At 38.2% G+C, this 19933-nt stretch overlaps 2 protein-coding genes across 6 annotated transcripts in view; both read left to right on the top strand.

Moving 5' to 3' along the window:
* The window catches only part of LOC131325429 (WD-40 repeat-containing protein MSI4-like), a 64141-nt gene that overhangs the window by 40031 nt on the left and 4177 nt on the right, over positions 1-19933 (top strand). The window contains exons 2-10 of one of the 2 annotated variants that reach the window (XM_058357691.1): positions 13431-13661; positions 15741-15804; positions 17035-17121; positions 17219-17281; positions 17831-17896; positions 18016-18090; positions 18444-18519; positions 18837-19026; positions 19393-19474. In XM_058357691.1, coding sequence (XP_058213674.1) covers positions 13531-13661; positions 15741-15804; positions 17035-17121; positions 17219-17281; positions 17831-17896; positions 18016-18090; positions 18444-18519; positions 18837-19026; positions 19393-19474 — 834 coding nt within the window. In that variant the 5' untranslated portion in view covers positions 13431-13530. Of the gene's footprint in view, positions 1-13283; positions 13662-15740; positions 15805-17034; positions 17122-17218; positions 17282-17830; positions 17897-18015; positions 18091-18443; positions 18520-18836; positions 19027-19392; positions 19475-19933 lie in introns of those variants that run through there. The other variant, XM_058357690.1, reaches the window with a different exon arrangement.
* LOC131325430 (zinc finger CCCH domain-containing protein 64) lies at positions 2587-11775 on the top strand. 4 transcript variants are annotated; one of them, XM_058357696.1, is made up of 11 exons: positions 2587-2727; positions 2946-3219; positions 4783-4912; positions 5047-5166; positions 6012-6129; positions 6740-7194; positions 7386-7671; positions 8037-8130; positions 8768-8913; positions 9901-10042; positions 10704-11251. In XM_058357696.1, the coding sequence occupies exons 1-10, from the start codon at positions 2653-2655 to the stop codon at positions 10027-10029; spliced, it is 1827 nt and encodes a 608-aa protein (XP_058213679.1). In that variant the 5' UTR covers positions 2587-2652; the 3' UTR covers positions 10030-10042; positions 10704-11251. The 4 variants fall into 4 exon arrangements, with proteins under 4 accessions (XP_058213679.1, XP_058213678.1, XP_058213675.1 ...); XM_058357695.1 differs by lacking the exons at positions 2587-2727; positions 10704-11251 and adding an exon at positions 11491-11775 and having other exon boundaries at positions 3102-3219; positions 3983-5166; XM_058357692.1 differs by lacking the exon at positions 2587-2727 and having other exon boundaries at positions 3103-3219; positions 3983-5166.

A 19933-nucleotide genomic window follows, 5' to 3' on the forward strand; every position in this document is an offset into this window, starting at 1 on the left:
TGTAGGGGTTTAGTGCACGGTCCGAATTGTCCAAAAGTGTTTTTAATGGTTCATATTTGTTAAAAGTATACCCTTATTTTACACGTTGGATACTTTTTGAAATTTGGACCATTGATTACAGAGATGGACAACTCGATGGATCGCGCGCTGCACCCCTGTAATGTATGCACTACAGGATCCTCGTGCGAACTGTCTAAAAGTGTTTTTAATAGTCCATATTTGCTAAAAGTATACTCTTATTTTACAAGTTGGATACTTTTTAAAATATGAACTATTGATTACAGAGATGGACGACTCGTCGAATCGCGCACCAAACCCTGCAGTGTATACATTAGAGGATTCCCGTTTCCGTACGGAGCATGCTTTGGTTTTTTTCATGATGGGAATAGAGGTGGATGTAAGGTCAACACAATTAAAGTCTACATGGATTTTACATAGTGGAGGATATACAAGAAGAAGAGAAAGATTGCTCTCGAGAAGAAGAAAAAAAGAAAAAGAAAAATTACTTTAGTGATTGTATGACCATTGGAACTTCACAAATCATCATTAAGTCTCCTATGGCTTGGATCATGTGGATGAGACACTTCCTGATATACACCAATTCTTATCGTTCAGAAACGTCTTCTCTTCCTCTAGTTCAATGTAAACGTAAAGTTCTATAACCGGGACCCAAGAGCGCACAGGTGCACTACAGGAATATAATGATGCACAATCCAAACCATCAAAAAGTGTTACATGGTCAGAAGTTCAAAAAGTATCTGATATAAAAGATTTATGATACTTTCAGCAAATCTGAATCATTAATTGTAGACATGAACGGCTCGAATTGTGCATAGACTCCTGTCTCCTGTAGTGCAGTTGTGCACTATAGGCTCCCTGGTTCCCAAATACAAAGAGTGGCGATTGGTCACTGGCCCAAAAATTTAAAAAGTTTCTCGTTAGCTTCGCATAGATTTTGGTACTTGCGAAATTAATTAGTAATTCGACTCCTCCAACATCAAGTCAATTTTGCTTCTGTCTTTTCAATATCTAAATAATTACTACTAGTAATTTTTGAGTCACCCAAAATCTAATTTAATTCTACCTCTTTCCCTTGGCCCTTGCAAAATTTATTGGGTGCTGCCATTTTCATAATTATCTATTAACCTTGAATGAGTATCATTTTTAACTTGGATACATTTGGTGATTGTAATTTTGCATTCTGAGTTGTTAACATTTTTCGAAATAAATTGGTAAAAGGCATGGACACAGTGGTTAGGGTATCGCTGTATATATCCAATTGCATTGTAGGCTTGGCACCACAGATGCACTGCTGTATGATTTTGTCCGCGTCCATGAACCGAAAGAATCGATTTCAATGAGAGGAGTCTATAGAGGTTGATAATCCTGGCCTTTTACTTGCCGAAGTTATCCAGGTTCCAAATGTATGCTACCCAGTATGGCAGTATGTAATATGTAATAAAGGAAAATGCATTAAAAGAGGTGGCAAGCGGGAAAGGTGGATAAATAAAAACTAAAAGGACGAGAGAAAGAACAACTAAGAGCATCGATCTCCGGTCTTGACCCAATTTGGGTCAAAATTTGGATGAAAACTCATTTTGGTCAACCTCATTCCAATGGCAAAATGATCTTTTACCCAAATATATTATTTTTTTAGTATTCAATGGCAATAATGTAAATAAGAGAGGTGAACAAATTTGATTTGGGGTAAAGAGTGACTGCTGTGGAAAAGAAGAAGAAGATCACAGAGAAGAAGAAGAAGAACACAGTTGTGAGTTTGAATCCCGTTTTGCAGGTAGTAATTCTCATGAACCAAATGCTGTGCATTGAGCACCATCAGCCTAGTTTGCACATTGGTGGGGTTGTAGTAATGGACTACCGTCCCATGAATTGGGATTACAATGAAAGGACGCCCATGGCTCACTGACTGAACATGCTACGGCGGTTGGGAGCCCCTTTCCCCCGAGGTGGGTTGCAACTCTAATCTCCGCCTCCCAACCTGAGTTAGCCAAAAAAAAAATAAAGTTTACCAAAAACCAATTCACAGTGAAATAATACAAATTGTTTACTCTAACTTTTTTTTGAGGAAGGGCAAGAGGATAATTTCACCTACCAAACTCACCTAGGCAATTGCTGACTAGGGAGAGGTAGAGTGAACCTTTTAAACACACACACACAAACCCAAACTCCCAATGTGGGAGCCAGCCCATCGGACGCAGGCCCAAGAGCCTCGCCGTGAAACGCAGCACAATGACAGCGGGCCCAAGGGGCCTACACCAGAGGTCGGATCCCTCCACAACGGGTGGGCACGACTTAGTTTTTTTGAGGAAGGGCAAGAAGGTAATTGTTTACTCTAACTCGGAAAATAAAAAGCCTCTAATTTAAAGTTCCAACATTGACTAGCATTAAAGAACATAAGCCCTCTGAAAAGCCCAACCAAAACCCAGCCCAAGCCCAACCTATATTCACACAACACTTCCCCTTACGGGCCTTACCAGAACCCGGCCCACGTAAAAGCTGGGCTCCAATCTCACTGCCCCCACGTTGTGTATTTGCCTTCTTCACTCTGTTCGATTCTCAGTCACGGTTTACAGCTGAACACACTCTCTCTCTCTCTCTCTCTCTCTCTCTCTCTCTCTCTTACACACACAGATGGCTCCTCCCAGAATTCTTCTCTGCGGCGACGTTCTCGGCCGCCTCAATCAGCTCTTCAAACGAGTCTCATCGGTATCTCTCTCTCTCTCTCTCTCAATTCGTATACGTTTGTATAGATATTGCTTTTGCGCATGCATGTATGTATCAACACACTCTCTCAACCTTTGCTATCGCGAATTGTTAGTAGTTTGAGATTTCGTGAAATTGCACTCACGCACGTGCATTATGTGACCTAAGTATCAACTAAGGCTTTTCTACACTTGAGTATCTTCATTCCCTTCGTTTTGCAGGTCAATAAATCAGCTGGTCCATTCGACGCGCTTCTCTGCGTGGGCCAGTTCTTCCCGGACTCGTCTGACCTGCTGGAGGAGTTCACGGACTACATCGAAGGACGGTCCGACATCCCTCTCCCGACTTACTTCATTGGCGACTACGGCGCCGGTGCTCTGAAGGTTCTGTCGGCGGCCACGAGGGATCCGGCAAACCTAGGGTTTAAGATGGAGGGTTTGAGAATTCGTGAGAATTTGTATTGGTTGAAAGGCGGTGGCAAGTTCACCCTCCATGGTACGAGGAAAAACCTTGAATTTAGGGCTCCAAACGAACTGAGGTGTTTGCAAGCAGCTCAAGGCTCGGCCTGGCTTGTTAGTAAATGAGTCGAGCTCGAGTTTTAAGCTCATTTAGTAAATGAGCCGAGCTTGAGTTATTCGTAACTCAACAACTCAGCTCATTCATAAAAACACGGCTTATTTGCAGTGACTCAGCCTGTTTAGTAAATAAAGCGAGCTTGAACACCTCAAAACTAAACGAGCCGAGCTTGAGGTAGACTAGTTTTGAACAAGCAGAGCTCGAACACTTCAAAGCTCGGCTCGGGTCATTCACAGTCCTAATTGAATTATGGTATAGTTGAATTGAATTATAAGTATGTCATAGTATAGTTCAATTATATCATATTACAATTGAACATTGTAATCGGGTGGCATTCTCTAAATGCCTAATATATTTATTTACTTATCAAAAAAAATTTATATCATAGTATAGTATGGTTCAAGATTGGGTAGTTTTTTGAATGAATAAAATGCTGTCAATTCTAAATCAACAATCTATTTTTAATGTTGCATTGTAGTTTGGACATCATTTTGATTTGCACCACAGAGTGGCGTGAGGTTATGTCTTATCTATAAACCTTGAACTATATCATTTTTTAATTTTTACTTGATTACATTTGGTGAATGTAATTTTGCGTTCAAAGTTGGCGAACATTTTCGAAGTAAATTGGTAAAAGGTATTGATACAGCCAGGCAATCGCTGTATCCAAATTGTATTGTAGGTTAACAACAGGGTTGATTGGCACCACTGATGGCAGTATGGTTTATTGATTCCAATGAGAGGAGTCTATTGAGGTTGATAATCCTGGCCTTTTACTTGCCCAAGTTATCCAAGTTCCAAATGTATGTTAACCAGTTGGTCCCTAAACTTGTTATTAAGTAGGTAATTAAGGATAATGCATTAAAAATTAGAGGAGATGGCAAGAGGGGCAGCATGCAAGTGGGAAAGGGGGAAAATAAATATTGAAAGGATGGGAGGAGTAGAAAAAACAACTAAAGGCTTAATTCTGGGCCGGGATATATTCCATTGGGATTTAGTGGTAAGATGTTGCCTTCCAGAAGCTTTTGGTGAGTAGGATGGGCCAATAATCTGAATTCACTGCTAGTCCTACTGATTCCGGCGTCTGCTGACTGATACTTTCCTTCCTAAATCTCAAATTCAGATATTTCCTTAAAAGTTTCTTTGAAATGAAAATTGTGAGGGCTCAAGTAGTTTGAATATATTTTTCTTTCGAAGGAATATCGAAATTTCCCCAAAAGTAAAAAAGCTAGCTGGAAATCGGTTTTGGACCAGAATTTATACTTCAACTCTTGTCTTTATGGAATCATGTCTTTCTTTGGTAATGCTTTGTCAGATGTAGTTTATATGAAATTCGTAGTCAGTTCTCTGCTCACCGTTGTTTTCACCAAATTTGGAATGAAGTATTGTACCTAAGATGAAGTTAGGCAAGTATTCTCTATTGACTCCCATCATACAGGTCTCTTTAAACTTGGGGGGCTGATTTACTGCACTCGTGTACAGGGCTGTCTGTGGTATACTTATCTGGCAGGCATTCGACAAGTAGCCAACAATTTGGAACATACAGCCAAGATGATGTTGATGCACTTCGAGCATTAGCTGAGGAACCTGGCATAGTGGACTTGTTCCTTACATATCCTTGCTGTTTGAGAAACAATCTTTGTCTAGAGTGATTCATTGTTCTTTTGTTCGTACCTTTTAGTAGCTAGTAGTTGTCCTATTTCTTTTTATGCTCTCTGCTTTCTTCAGTTCCTTAACTGGACATACTAATGAGTGGCCAAGCGGGGTCACAAATGGTGCTGTTACTTCTGATCTTCCTCTTGGAGTCTTTGATTCGTATGGTAGCAGTTCCACTGTGTCAGAATTAGTAGCGGAGATCAAGCCTCGGTAAGTAGTGATCATCTACTTTTCTATGAGAGTAACTGTATTTTCTTTTTTAATGATTGAACCAGGTTTGATATTAAAAAAAACCCAGGTTTTGAGCTCCTAGTTAGAATCTCATCCTCAAAAGAAAGTATGAGTAATAAAAGTACCTTTTGAACATTACTGTACGTTTCTTTTCAGAAAAAAATGAAAAACATTTTAGTATGTTTCTGTTATCTATAACTGCATATAAAGAGTGCAGATTGTTTTTGTTTTAGTTCTACCTTGATTGGACAACCCTGTCTTATTTAGCGCCTTCTGTATCTGTGGCTTCAAGTATCTCATCCTTTAGCCTAGTCTTTGGAAGCTTGTGCTTGGCCTTCTTGAAATTTGTCTTCCAAGTAAAGCTACTCCAAAGTTTTGGTTTTCCCATTATTTGTTGGAATTAGTTGATAAGCTTTGTTTACCTTCCGGTTGGTTAAGCTTCTATTCAATAGTAGAACAAGAAAGGATGGTAATAATTCTGAAGGTTGGCAGGCCCAGCACATTCTCGGCACAAACTAGATAGTTAGATATTGTGAGACAGCATCTCATTGCCATTCTTTGTAATTTTTGTGAAACTTACCGAATTCACTACTCTGTCCAGCAGAAGATTGTGTGCTTTTTGGTCTGCTTTATGGCCAAATTCAAGGGGAAATGATTTTGCCACACCATTTTTTGATAATGCCACACCCTGCAAGTGTATTTTTGCACCAAAAAATACATTTGCAGGGTGTGGCATTATCAAAAAAGGGTGTGGCAAGATCACTACCCATATTGAAGTTCTAATATAACTTGTTATCTTGAACAAATCTTGCACTGTATTGCAGCTACCATGTTGCAGCTACTAAGGGTATATTTTATGCTCGAGAACCCTATACCAATGTTGAAGCTGTACATATAACACGTTTCTTAGGTCTTGCTCCTGTTGGAAACAAAGATAAACAGGTCTGGCTTCTTTTTTTTTCTTTTCGTTAGTATGATTTTCTGTTGTTTCTCCATCTTTTCTTTTCTAGTGGATTTCTACTTTGGGAAATTTCTCCAGAATTTGCATCAAAGTGACAGATTTGTTTCCGGTTTGCTTTGTTGTAAAACCTTAGCTTTTGAAGTATATGCTCACATTTGTCAGTTTGTGTACGTTAAGTCTCCACAAGTTCGACAGTTAGGAACTGGATGGCAAAGTTTAGCTTATTGGTCATAGTTAAAGTTTTAACTTATCAGGGACATTAGCCTTCTTAATTTTTATCTTGTACTGGAAAATTCAATGAGATGCTTTTGGTACAGATTTGACCTGATGCATCTGCTGTTTGCTAGCAGCATTTGTGTGTTTCTGTGTTTTAGGGTACAATTTATGCGTTCTGGATATTATACAAGCTGTGAATACTACTACTCTCAATTTTCTTGCTTCTAATTGAACTCATTGTTATAAACTGGGGAGAACTAAATCAAATTTATTTTCTTCTTGTGTACAAATATTTGAAAGTTTCTTTATTATTTCTACATGGACCGAATTGGGCTTCTAGTTGTTTTATAACATTTGGTTCTGGCTCCTGCTCAGAAATTCTTACATGCAATATCTCCTACTCCAGCATCTGTCATGGCTTCTTCTGAGATTGGCATGAAGACAACAAATACAACCTTATTTCCATTTTCATCCGTTGAGAAAGCTACCCATACTACTGATGGAGCACCAAAGAGATCTAGTGATACTGCCTCTGACTCACAATATTGGCGGTATGATACCTCCCAGAAACGGCAGAAACATGGCGATAGCGATGGCAATAAGCTGTGCTTTAAATATCTGTCTTCGGGTTCTTGTGATCGAGGAGAGAAATGCCACTTTCAGCACAATGAAGGCGCAAGAGACCAATATTTAAGTGGTGTGTGCTTTGATTTTCTCATCAAAGGCAAGTGCGAAAGGGGTCCAGATTGCGCCTTTAAGCACGGTGCAGAGGAAGAAGGTAACAGCTTTCCTAGCGGGAGACCTAGATCGGGAAATGCAAACTCTGAAAGGTTTGTTCAATGAGAAATCGCTCCTATTTTACCGTGACTAGTCATACCAATGGGGTTTGTTTTAGTTCAAGATGTGTCAGTTATTTTACCGTGTCAATAACACATATTTTAATGTCTGACTTTAACTTAATGTTTTCTTAACCAGTTAATCCAGTTTGTGTTGGAATGACCACCCAACTTGTGCTTTTCAGGTCAAGAGATTGCTGGTTTTGTTTATCAAGTCCCAGTTTGGAGTCACATCTAATCACAAGTATAGGGGAACACTACTACTGTGCACTTGCTAAAGGACCCCTAGTGGAAGATCATGTGCTGGTTATACCCATTGAACACATACCTACTACCCTTGTATCTTCCCCTGAATGTGAAACAGAGTTAATTAGATTCCAGAACAGCCTGAAAATGTATTTCAAGAACCAAGGGAAGGAAGCTGTATTTTTTGAGTGGGTTTTCAAGCGAGGCAGTCATGCTAATCTTCAGGTTAAAAATTCATCTCCCTTGCATCTCCTTCGTGCTCTCTCTCTTCTCTGTGCTTTGTCTGTTGGGTGTGTGCACACGCGTTTGTTTGTTTTTAGTTCTGAAGAACCCCTTAAAAGATAATCAAATGTCTCTATATGTCCATATCATTGCATGTTATACCCTCTCAATATTAGCATTGGATTGGAGAACGATGCCACTACTCATAATTCCATTGTCTATGTCCATATATGTATTCAAGATGGAGGATATAAACTTACTTTTTGTACCACTGTTAATACATTTGTTTATTTCTTCAGGCGTTTATTTCTTATCTTATTTTGTCTTCTGCTTTTATTCTTATAAGAACTATCTCCATTTTGTGGTAGGCTATTCCTATTCTGCCATCCAGAGTATCTGCTATTCAAGATATCTTTAATTTAGCTGCTCAAAAGTTGGGGTTCAAGTTCATGGTTATTAAAAGTAAGTTAGCTCTTCTAGTAGCTACATTTTTATGGCGTGTCTAGTGTCTTTTGGCATCTTGTCACTCTTTCAAATGTTCTCAAGCTACCTGTGTTGGCTTGATTGTGCAGGATTGTCACTCTCTCTCTCTCTCTCTCACACACACACACACGTGCGCGTGCGCGCACACACACGGACATACAGACATTAGAGCTTGTCCCATATCAAGAAAAGCACCTCCCAAACTAGTAAATAAACCTTGTGGGCTCCCGTTTATCTGTAGTGCAAGTTCCCTTTGTTCTATTGTGTTATTCTCATGTTTTGGATTCTCTCTTTACCTCTCCAAGTGCAAGCAGGGTTTGCTCGCGGGGGTTCCAAATTACATAGAAAACACCTCCCATATTATTATTTGAATCTTGTTGCTTTTCCACTCATTGGCTGTTGGTCCATGGATTTTGAGTTTGATTCTTTTTTTTCCCCATGCGAATTTGCCGCTTTTTTTGTTTTGTTTGTTGATCTCATTTTGTGATATGACATTGTGCTTTACCCCTTTTTTTTTTTTCCCTTCGTTGACTCACTGTGCGTAGGAATAGCTGAATTAATTTACTCGTAACAATTTATCTTGTGGATTCAGCATCTTATGTCTTTTTACTTGCAGATGATGACAGTTCTGAAGGGAGAAAAATGCTGCAAATGAAGTTTGATAGAAAATGCAGTTTATTCTATGTGGAACTACCTGGAGGAACAATACTGTATCATTTAGTTGATGAAAATGAGAAATTCCCCACCCAATTTGGTCGCGAGGTAGATATTCATGCGCGAATAAGAACCATCTCAGCTAATTATTTTCATGTTTTGCTGAGTGAGACTTGGATTATTAGGTTCACAATGACTTATCTTTATATGCATTGTTTGGATGTTATGTTTGGTTTGTACTATTCAAATTTGAGTTCATTGTGGTAGTCATAATTCAACTTTCACCTTAAGATCAAATGTTGCCTTTCCCTAGGAAGTTATCTCCACTGTTGTGGCTTCATTGTCATTTGCAATAACCTGTTTGCTAGTATTTTATGATTTTGCTATCTGCTGATAACATGGTTCGTATCTGTGTGTTTTTGTACTACATATAGGCAAAATGTGTGTGAGATGTCAACATTTTCCTTAAATGTTATGGTTGGATCAACATTATAATTTTGGTCAAGGAAGAGGACTGAAGTGCTTGTATTGGATGTAAACACGTATGCATTCTTAGTGCCCAGCCAAATCTACAAAATCACAAGCAGAGAGTTTTTGACATTTTGCTAAATCGTCAACCCAATAAATTGAATTTGGTTTTACCACTAACCAAAATGGTGTTAAGCCATATTGCCACTATTGTGGTAGCAGACTAGCACCACCCTACACATGGGCATCTATGGCCGCAATATATTTGTATATTGTCTTGGAATGATTTGAGTACTTTTAGTTTCTTTGTCTGGCGTGCTTCCTTATGAAGAAGAACTAGGAGGAAGAGGCATGGAGATTTTACTTTTTTGGTCACTTAATTGGTTGGTTAGGATCTTGGTTTTTTGATCTAATCATCTCACTAAGAGAGTATTTAATTAGTTGGTTAGGTTTAGGTGTGTTTACATCCAACTATCTGTTGGATGTTTGTTTTATTTTCTTTTTCATTCACTCCCTCGATGTGTCCCTTCGAGTTTATAAAAGTTTTGTTTGCCGAGAAAAAAAGAAAGAAGAGAGTATTTATTCTGTGGTTTTTAACTAAGCAAGTTGATTCTGTGTGCAACACAGGTTTTGGCAGGCTTACTGAACAAAGCCGACAGGGCTGATTGGAGGAATTGTAAGCTCAGCAAAGAAGAAGAAGAAAAGACGGTTGGGAATTTCAAGAATCGTTTTAAAGAGTATAACCCAAACCCATGACTTTGCACGTGAGGTACGGAAGCTGAAATCTAAATGCTTCTGCTATTGGTTTCTAGAAATGCCACTCAAGTGCCTAACACTAGGAAGCATAGGCATGTTGGATGGTTCAACACGTGCCCAAAAAACTCAAACTCAAGTATGTGTCCGTTGTCTTCTTTTCATCAGACACGCTAGACAAATATGAAGGGCACTTTCCATCAGACACGCTAGACAAATATGAAGGGCACTTTCCGGAATCGGAATGCATTTTTAAAGAGTTTGGGGTAGGGTTAAAATTTCCATTGATGGTTAGTCTTGGACGCTTATGTGGTGATTAATCATTTCTCCTTGATAAGCCACTCTCTAATTTATATCTTGGATATGATAATATTATTTGGTTTACATCTCCGTAATTTGATAGAAGTATGTTTTCACTGTCTCTGTATACGTAGACTATATACCTATAATATACAACCCTCTGTATCCAAAATGTCCCCTCAGTGTATTGTCCTACTTCTTGGGAACATAACAAACATGTCCACGCGTCTGTGTTATGTCTGTTTCCGTGCCCCTATCCGTACTTCTCTGGACTAAGAAGCTGGCGATTCCAGGCATTCTCTTACTTTTCCATTCGCTGATCATCGAATGCGTCTTAGCTCAATTGGTTTGCTTGATTTTATTCCTACTGTTTCTAGGATTAGATCATCATCTGGCAAGTGGAATGGCGCCAACTTGGATGTCATCTGTATGCAGTCCCACTTGTCTCGCCACAAATTGCCATCGGTTATCTCGTCTATCGGAATCAGATATCATTAAGAGGTGGCCGGCCTTATGTTCTTGGGCCTTGGGTCCTCTCTCTCAACATCCTATATGAAGGAGGAAATTTTGGGACCATTGATGTCAGGAGGAGCTGCATTACCGGTTCACATATTTCCGTCTTCACTTGTTGAGGTTGGCTGTTGCGTAACTTTAAGAAGTGACATCTTTCTTCCACCAGGGTTGTACTCGTTCGGAGTTTAACATGCAGGCGATGTTTCAGTTTTGGCGTTCCTCGAGGCAGTTATGATGTCATTTTCGGTTTTAGATTGTTCTTCTGCTGATCATTTAGGCTATGTTATGCGCTCTTTTCGTATGTTGCTTTTGTTTGTTGGCTTATATCATGAGCAACTTTTTGGATTCCTTTGTTAGTTATGAAATGGAGTTCTCATTATGGCCTAAAGAAAGAAGTATTTTCGTGATCTAACTAGGTTTTCTTACCTCTGAGGATGCATACTCAAAGGTGTTGCATTTCTGGTCAATCTAGTCTCGTTCCATGCGAACGAAATCATCTAATGATATATTTGCCAATATAATGAGTTTTCAAGGTTCCTAAATCTTACGTATTTGCGAAATTAGAGTCATGGTCAAGCAGTCTCCTAATAGAATGTAGATGCTTTTGTATCCTCTTGTTACTGACTTACTGATGCTGAATCATTGGTGCAGGGTTTTGGATCCTTGTTTTCACTCCTTGATTGTGTGTTCACGTTTGATTTTTGGTCATGGGTTTAATTTTAAAGCGTCTTGAGGAATCAATCGGGATCAAAAAAAAAAAAAAAAAAATTTAGAATTGAGGATTACCTCCCTTATTGCATTAAAATTTCCCTTTGCTTTTGAGGGTCTGTCTGCTGGAGAATCCTAACTTCTGTAACCTGTTCTTTGATCTTTTTAAGCAGCTCATATCTTCTATGAGAAAATCTTCTTTACGAAGGTGCTGTACTTGTTTACAACACTTAATCGTGACTGTCTAAAAGTGTTTTGAAAGGTCAAGATGTTGATGAAACTTTTTCAGAAAAGAGTTAATTGTGATTGGTCGTAATTGAAAATGAATCTGAGTCATTGATTGCGCGAATAGACGGTTGAGATTGGTCGGTGCTATTAGCACCTCCGTAAATAAGACCATCTCATCTTCTATACGTAGTTTTTTGATAAAAACATCGTATCTGGTTTCAACATTAGGGGATTGTTTCATGGGGCAAAGGTCACGGAACAATTTTCGATAACTCTACCACAGATGCAAGATTCTTTGTGCTGAAAACTCTTGTGTTTCTGTGCCGAGGGATTTTCCGACCGTAGGAAACTCTTGTGTCTCTGTACCGAGGAATTTTCCGGCTGTAGGATTTAAAATATATAATAAAAAAATTACACGATTTGATGGCCGTTTCTCTGCACAGTGGCATATGGGTTTTTAGGACAGAGGAGATCGCACTCCTCTACCACGTAAAATATCTCAAAATAAAATGATAAGCAAATAAAATGTAAAAGAGGAAATACTGAAAAATGGAATTAGTGGAGAGTTTTTATTTTACTTCTCACCGACGTCACCGTCCTCTTATGTTTTTACGTTTTTCCTCTCTTTCTCGTTGTTATTTCAAATTCCAAATACATCCCAAACTTACTTTCCGTTTCGAACTTGTGCAAAGTAGAAAAGAGAAAACCAACGAAGAAAACAAGTTTTCACTTTTTTGTTTTTAATAAACTTTTTTAGAGTTTTGTAAACTATGGAAACTACAAAAAGATTTTTCCCCAATTTTTTTTTTTGAGAAATACAAATATTACAATGTTTCTTGTTTTTGTTTTTATGAAAATATAAATCTATTTTTATTTTTAGTTTTTTAAAAATAAAAAATAAAAAACTGAAAATGTTACCAAACGCAATAATTAAGAATGAAAAATCCAAGAAAAATTAAAGGAAAATTTTACTATTCTTTGAACTACTATATTTTAGTATTACCTTCTCTTCTCCTTCCTCTCAATTCTCAAACCGAACAAGAAAAAAAAAAAACTCTGAAACTTTCATTTCCTTTCCTTCCTTCTCTTAGGACATGTTTGGAACTTGGAGAAAGAAAAGAAAAAAGGGAAAGAAAAAATTTGGGAAAAAAGTATAGTGGAAAATTTGCAGTGCTTAATTTTTTGTTTGTTATTTTCTCTTCCATTTCCTTTAAAACCAAACAAGAAAAAAGTACAACTAGTATTTTTCTTTTCTTTCCTTTTTTTTCCATTGGGTTCCAAACAAACCCTAAGGCTCTGTTTGGAACTCAAAGGAAAGGAAAGGAAAATTAATTTTTTTTATCATCTATTGTTTGATTAGAAGAGAAAAAGAGAAGAAAGTAAAATTTCAAGTTTAGTTTAGTTAATAGTAAATTTTTTTGTCCTATTTTCCTTTTATTTTCTTTTCCTTTTCTTCCAAACGGACCCTTAAGAAATACGGTATAAATTGCTAGATTCTCTCTCTCCCATTTATCCAAATAGGTTTCATCCCGATTTCACCACCTGTAAATTAGTAGGTGGGTGGTAGGTCCCAAAACCAGTACACCAGTCCCATTCCCTAGGGTTTTAACCTCAAGAGAGTGAAAAATGCCTCCCATGGAAGAGGAAGAAGAAGAAGCAGCAGCAACTCCAACGCCGCTGCCGAAGAAGAGAGGCCGACCGAGGAAAGACAAGCCCAAGGAGGAGAGAGAGAGGGAAGAGACTCCGGCCGAGAAGATGAGGGAGAAGAAGCAGCCCCACCATGCCTCCACCGTCGACGAGAAGTACATGCAGTGGAAGTCTCTCGTGCCTGTGCTCTACGACTGGCTCGCCAATCACAACCTCCTCTGGCCCTCTCTCTCCTGCCGGTAACATTTCCCTCTCTCTCTCTCTCTCTCTCTCTCTCTCTCTTGGTGTATATGTCTGATGGATTTACAGTATGCGAAGCCCTAGGTCTTGTAAATTCATAAACTGATATACATTGTGTGTATCTGTGTGTGTGTGCGTGTGCGCTGCTTAGTCTGTCGTTTGAATCTGTTTGTTAGCTTGAAATGTCCGCCACTAGGGTTTATTTTCTTTCTTTCTGTTTTTGTGAGAATTAGTAGGGTTTCTTTTCATGTTAGTAGTTTGATGGATTTACAGGCTGTAAAACCCTAGGATCTTGGTCAGATTCAGTTTGTAGCTCCATTCTCTCTCTTCTTTGTTGTTTTGTTCGACATTTCTGAGTTTTTGTTAGATTAGCGTCTGGATTAATTATCCGTCTCGATGATGAGAAGAGTCTAAAAAGTAAAAATTATGGCAAAAAAAAAAAGAAGTTCACTGAAGACAGGAAAAATACCAAACAACACTCTTTTTTGCCTACAGTGTCGTCCTATATGATTTTTTTAAACATCCGTCTACATTTTTGTACTTTTCTGATTCCTAACATCGAGACGAAAGATTTCCCAAAAATTATGATGAAAAGCTAAAATATAGTTGCGAAAAGCAAAAAAATACTGAAGAAGTACGGTACAAAAAAGTCAGGAAGAGTGGAGCCTTGTTCTGAAAAAATGTCAACTCATATACATTGTAGTCGTGACTAGGGCCCGTTTTAATCTTTGTAACCGACATTCAAAAAATATTAAGTTCCGTTCTTTTGCGGATGAGTAAAAAAAGTACACATTGAATATGTGTACTCGTTTGCGGCTTGATCTAGGACTTTGAATCTGTTTGTTAGCATGAAATGTGCAAGTAGGGTTTGCTTTCATGTCAGGAGTTTGGTTGATTTAGAGGCTGTAAAATCGTACATCAGCTTTCAGCTTGTGAATTTCGAGGGAAGATTGTGTGAAGGTGCTGCCCAGTCTGGCGTCTTAATCTGCTTGTTAGATTGAAATGTTCACTAGTGGGGTCCGTTTTGAAGCTAGTAATTTTATGGATTTACAGTCTGTAAGACCCTAGGTCAGCTTGCAGCTTGTTGGTTCTTGCAGAATGTGAATTCATGATGACTGTACGTCTCTATATGTTTGCCGTTCTTTGTGGTATATGTGAATGTGCTGCTTAGTCTATGATTTTGAATTTGTTTGTGAGATTCTGCTACTAAGGTTTCTTTTGATGCTAGTAGTTTGATGGATTTCCTGACTGTAAAACTTTAGGTCATCTTTTCAGCTTGTGATTCTCAAAGAATGTCAGTTTATACACATTGTATACTGGGAGGTATGTATGTTCCTGCTGCAGAGTCCAATGTATATACCTGTTAGCATGAAATGTGCGAAAGTAGGTTTCTTTTTCTTTTTGATAATAGGAGTTTGGATTGATTTCAGGTCTGTAAGGAGTTGTGAATGTGATACTCAGTCCAGGGTCTTAATCTGTTTGTTAGCTCGAAATGTTCACTAGTAGTGTTCGTTTTCACGCTAGAAATTCCATGGATTTACAGTGTTAGACCCGAGGTCATCTTGCTGTTCGTAGGTTCTTGCAGAATGTGAATTTATGCTAATTATACATCTAGATATATTTGGTGAGCTGCTCAGTCTAGGTTTCTGTGTCTGATTGCTACCTTGAAATGTGCTATCATAGGGCTTCTTTTCATGATAGGAGTTTGATGGATTACATTGTAAAACCGGAGTCAGCCTTCGGCTAGTTGATTGTCGCAAAAAGTGAATACACGTTACGCATATGCATTTGTTTGGAAGTTTATGTGGATTTACTGCTCAGTCCAGGGTTTTGATTCTCTTTTTAAGCTCGAAATGAGTGCTAGTTTGTTTTCTTTTCAAGCTAGAGATTTCATCGATTTACGGTCTGTAAAAGTAAAACCCTAGATTCTCGCAGAATTGAGTTTGTACAAATAGATTATGTGTATATGTGTATCCCCTTATATAAGCTCAGGTAAGAAGTTTTGTGTAGATGTATGGCTATGATTGGAATTATGTTACTAGTATTTGTTAGGGTTGAATTGTATGATTTGCGTGTAGGTGGGGTCCACAACTTGAACAAGGGAAATTTAAGAATAGGCAACGTCTCTACCTTTCGGAGCAGGTAATTGTCGATAATTTCATTTTTGAAAACTACTTGTATTAGTTTTTATTATCCGTTCAATATGACTTTGTTTCTGCAATGTTGGTCTATCTGGTTCAGCTCACCTCCATACCTTATCCTCCAAACCCCGCCAAGCTTCAATTTTTTCAGCCTTGATGGGTCCCACTATGGTAATCCAAACCATTCATCTTGTACTTCTTGCTAAAGACAACGTATGTGGAAAAGATTAGCTTGATTGGTCATCGATAGATACATTAACAATTTGTATAAACTGGGCAGTTCACATGATTTTGAACATGAACTGTTGATCTTATACAATGTGGTTGTGTATATATTGATGACCAATCAAGTTGAATTTTTTTTTTTCCCGATTGTTGTTCTCAGCTAGAAGTACATGATGCACGGTCCGGATCACAGATGTGGACTCACGATGGGGCCTAGAAAAATAAGTTTGGAGCAGTTCGGTTGGATAGTAGTATGGAGGTGAGCTGACCCCTGATGTATCTTTCTACCAGCGTAATGATGTATTCATCATCTCATATGCTCATGTAGCAATTATCTATGTAGCACCGACACTCCAAAAGGGCGCCGTGTCCACGTATTGGACACGGGGACACGGCTAGGGGTCAAAATGTAATATTTTTTAAAATTTTAGGGGTTAATATGAAATTATTCAAAACATTTGGGTTAAACTGTAATTTTTACTTTGAATTTTTTTTATACAATTGAGAAATTATTCATATACAATGGTTCGTAATTATATATATATATATATATATATATATATATACATATATTTATTTTTTATTTATTTATACATGTGGCGTGTCCCCTGCCGTGTCCGTATCCCCATTTTTTTAGAATTCCCGTGTCCCGTGTCTGTATCCGTGTCCGTATCCGTATCCGTGTCTGTGCTACATAGGCAATTATTCTGAGTTGGCAGTACAACTAATAGATCTTTGGCCTGTGCAAACGTGGATGGAGTTGGTTTTCATTTTTTGAAAGAATGCTTGTAAAATGATTTTTTTAATAAAATAAGTAGTTTCTTACATTTTCCACTAACTATTGCTTAATTATGTTAAAAGATTTTCCATGAGCTTGAATATCTTCCATAACTGTTTCTTTCTTTTGACAAATCCCTTTTCTCATTTCTTGTATTTGTGCAAATGTAGCCATCTCTAATGTCATTGTTCTTTTCTCCCTCAACTCTCCCCTCTTCTTGCTTGGCAGACTGACGGCAGTGTTCCGAATACACTTGTTATTGCAAATTGTGAAGTTGTCAAATCTAGAGTTGCAGCTGCGGAGCATGTAGCTGAGGTCATCCCATTTTGACATGATATTTTGAAGTTTTCATGATCATGAACTATTCCCACTGGTGCTGTTTTGCTTACTGTTGGACCTCTTAATTTTTCAGTTCAATGAAGAAGCACGCTCGCCATTCGTGAAGAAGTACAAAACTATCATACATCCTGGAGAGGTATGAGTTATGAACTATGCAGATAAACTTAAAATGCTCAACATAACTTCAACTTTCTCTGTATACGTGTTTGCGTTGTGTTTTGCACGGTCCATTACTTCATTACGAGGTTTTTATGCCGTTTCAGTAGGGGAATATCCCGTGTTACACAGCTACATTTCCCACCTTACCACCCTCGGGCCTTGACGATGCCATGGAAATGCTGCCTTCATAATGGATGCAACCTGCCAAACTGTTGGATATGCCTTTTCATCACTGTTATGTCTATGCTTGCGAATCATCCATTTTGGAACTTGAGGCTCTTCATTTTCTATCATCTAAATGATCTGGTTGGTTGTATTGTGCTTCAAAATGAGGTGTAACATCTATTTTTCCTTCAGTGTATGAGGAAAGCGTATAGATATTCGACATGGCTGTTTGTTGTTCATATGGGCTCATTTATTGTGCCTTGCTATATTCTATATGCTCCAATAACCTGTGAGATTGGATATTTGCCCCATTATCAAAGTGATTAATATTGTTTGCCATGAACATGAAATCTCCTTGCAGGTTAATAGAATCAGGGAACTTCCGCAAAACAATAACATAGTCGCAACCCATACTGACTGTCCTGAAGTAAGTGTTTGAGTTTTTATGTATTCTGTGCACAATTTCTTAGAAAGTTTCACTTTCTAGTGGTCTCACTTGGTTGATTGGAAGAGGTTAAAGTTCACTTTTTTTGTAATATCCGTCAGGTTTTCATTTGGGATGTTGAAGCCCAACCTAACCGTCATGCTGTCCTTGGAGCAGCTGATTCTCGTCCAGATTTGGTGCGTCACTTTTGCCAAAGTATATATTCCCGTATGGTCTTGCATTCATTGGGTATTGTGTTTTTTCACAATTCATCCAATGAATATTCTTTTGTTATTTTTTTGATCGGTTATATTTGTTTTTACATCTATCAGTGATTGGATAAGCAACAAATTTCTTTCTCTATTGGCTTGCAGTGATTATATCTGTGATTATTAATGTTCTGTTGCATTTCCACTTTATTATTACCAGAGAAGTGGTCTTTCACATTTTTAAGACTTCAGTTTTTTTTTGGTACATAGGAAAAATGATACTGTTCTGTATGGCTGCAAAAGAATTACATAAAGTCAACTTAGAAGTTTTCTTTTTGTAGGTATTGACTGGACATCAAGAGAATGCCGAATTTGCACTGGCCATGTGTCCTTCTGAGCCTTTGGTGCTCTCTGGAGGTTTGCAACTGCTTGTAATGGGTTTCTATTCTTAATTTTTTTGATGAACTTTCTATTCTTATTTGAATCCTCTAAGTTCTAACTTGTTTGGAAGGTGGTTTTGTTGCATATGGCTTTTGCCATCATAGATTTTGGAATTTCAAAGTTAGTTTGTTTTCCAAGTTTTAGTCTTGCATTAGGTATTCGTTTGTTCGTATTCAGTGGGAACACCCTTCTTTCCCCCCTTTTTTCTGTAGATTATTGTTCTTGGCTGATGCTGTTCCTATTTTGAATGGGATTTTAAATTCACTTCTAACAGAGGAAACTTTTTGTTTTAGGGAGAGACAAGTCTGTTGTTTTGTGGAGTATTCAAGATCATGTATCGACATTGACAACCGATGCAGCCACCAAACCTGCAGGATCTTCTGGATCAGTCATTAAATCTGCTGATAACTCTTCAATTGGGCCACGAGGGATCTTCCAGGGCCATGAGGACACAGTTGAAGATGTGCAGTTCTGTCCATCCAGGTAACTTCATGAATTTGCTCAGATTGTTCCAGTCATCAAATCTCTCTCTCTCTCTCTCTCTCTCTCTCTCTCTCTCTCTCTCTCTCTCTCTCTCTCTCTGTGTGTGTGTGTGTGTGGCTTGGGCGGTCTGCCTTATTAGGAGATGGAGTTCAGTATTTTAACCCTACTTTCTATCTCTAAGATTCTAATTGAAATATTTCATTTTGATTTCACATCTGCAACTATTGCGAAGTATCAGACCAAAAAAGAGAGAAGTTAATGTCAATCCACTTAAATTCCCCTTCTGCAATCATTTTAGCTTTTTAGCTTGCTTGTTAGATTTATTGTGGGCCCTTTTGTCCTGACGCTTTTCTAAATTTTATGAAGTGCACAGGAGTTCTGCAGCGTAGGTGATGATTCCTGCCTAATATTATGGGATGCACGAGTCGGCTTGAACCCAACTGTCAAGGTCAGTTGCCTCACTCTTTATTGGTTCGTATCTCACCTTTTTTTTGTGTATGGGATAAATCGCTGGATTTATGAAAATGCATAGTTGATATGTATTTACGTTCTGCCAGCTATGGCTGCAGAGATGGGCTGATTCATGATTGTGTCCTCAGCACAACATGCTCCGAAAATATGCTATCCTTGTTCAATAAGGGATGTTAGATGTGTACCCAATACCGGATACCGCAATAGAAATAACTAAATTGGAAGTACCGGATATTTTGGTTATTATGCTGTGGGCTACAAGTCAAGTTTATGAAACTGTTGTTTTTATATCCTCATTTTTTGAGTAAGCGTTATGGTTTGTGTTTTTCCTGCTGTTAATGTCATTCTCATGTAGGGGTGATAGCGTTACTCGTTGGGGGCATGGGTTTTATAATCTGCTTATACTTTAGTTTCATATTTATTTCATTGCAAAATA

The sequence above is a fragment of the Rhododendron vialii genome, chromosome 5a (assembly GCF_030253575.1).
Source record: "Rhododendron vialii isolate Sample 1 chromosome 5a, ASM3025357v1".
Taxonomy (NCBI): Eukaryota; Viridiplantae; Streptophyta; class Magnoliopsida; order Ericales; family Ericaceae; genus Rhododendron; species Rhododendron vialii.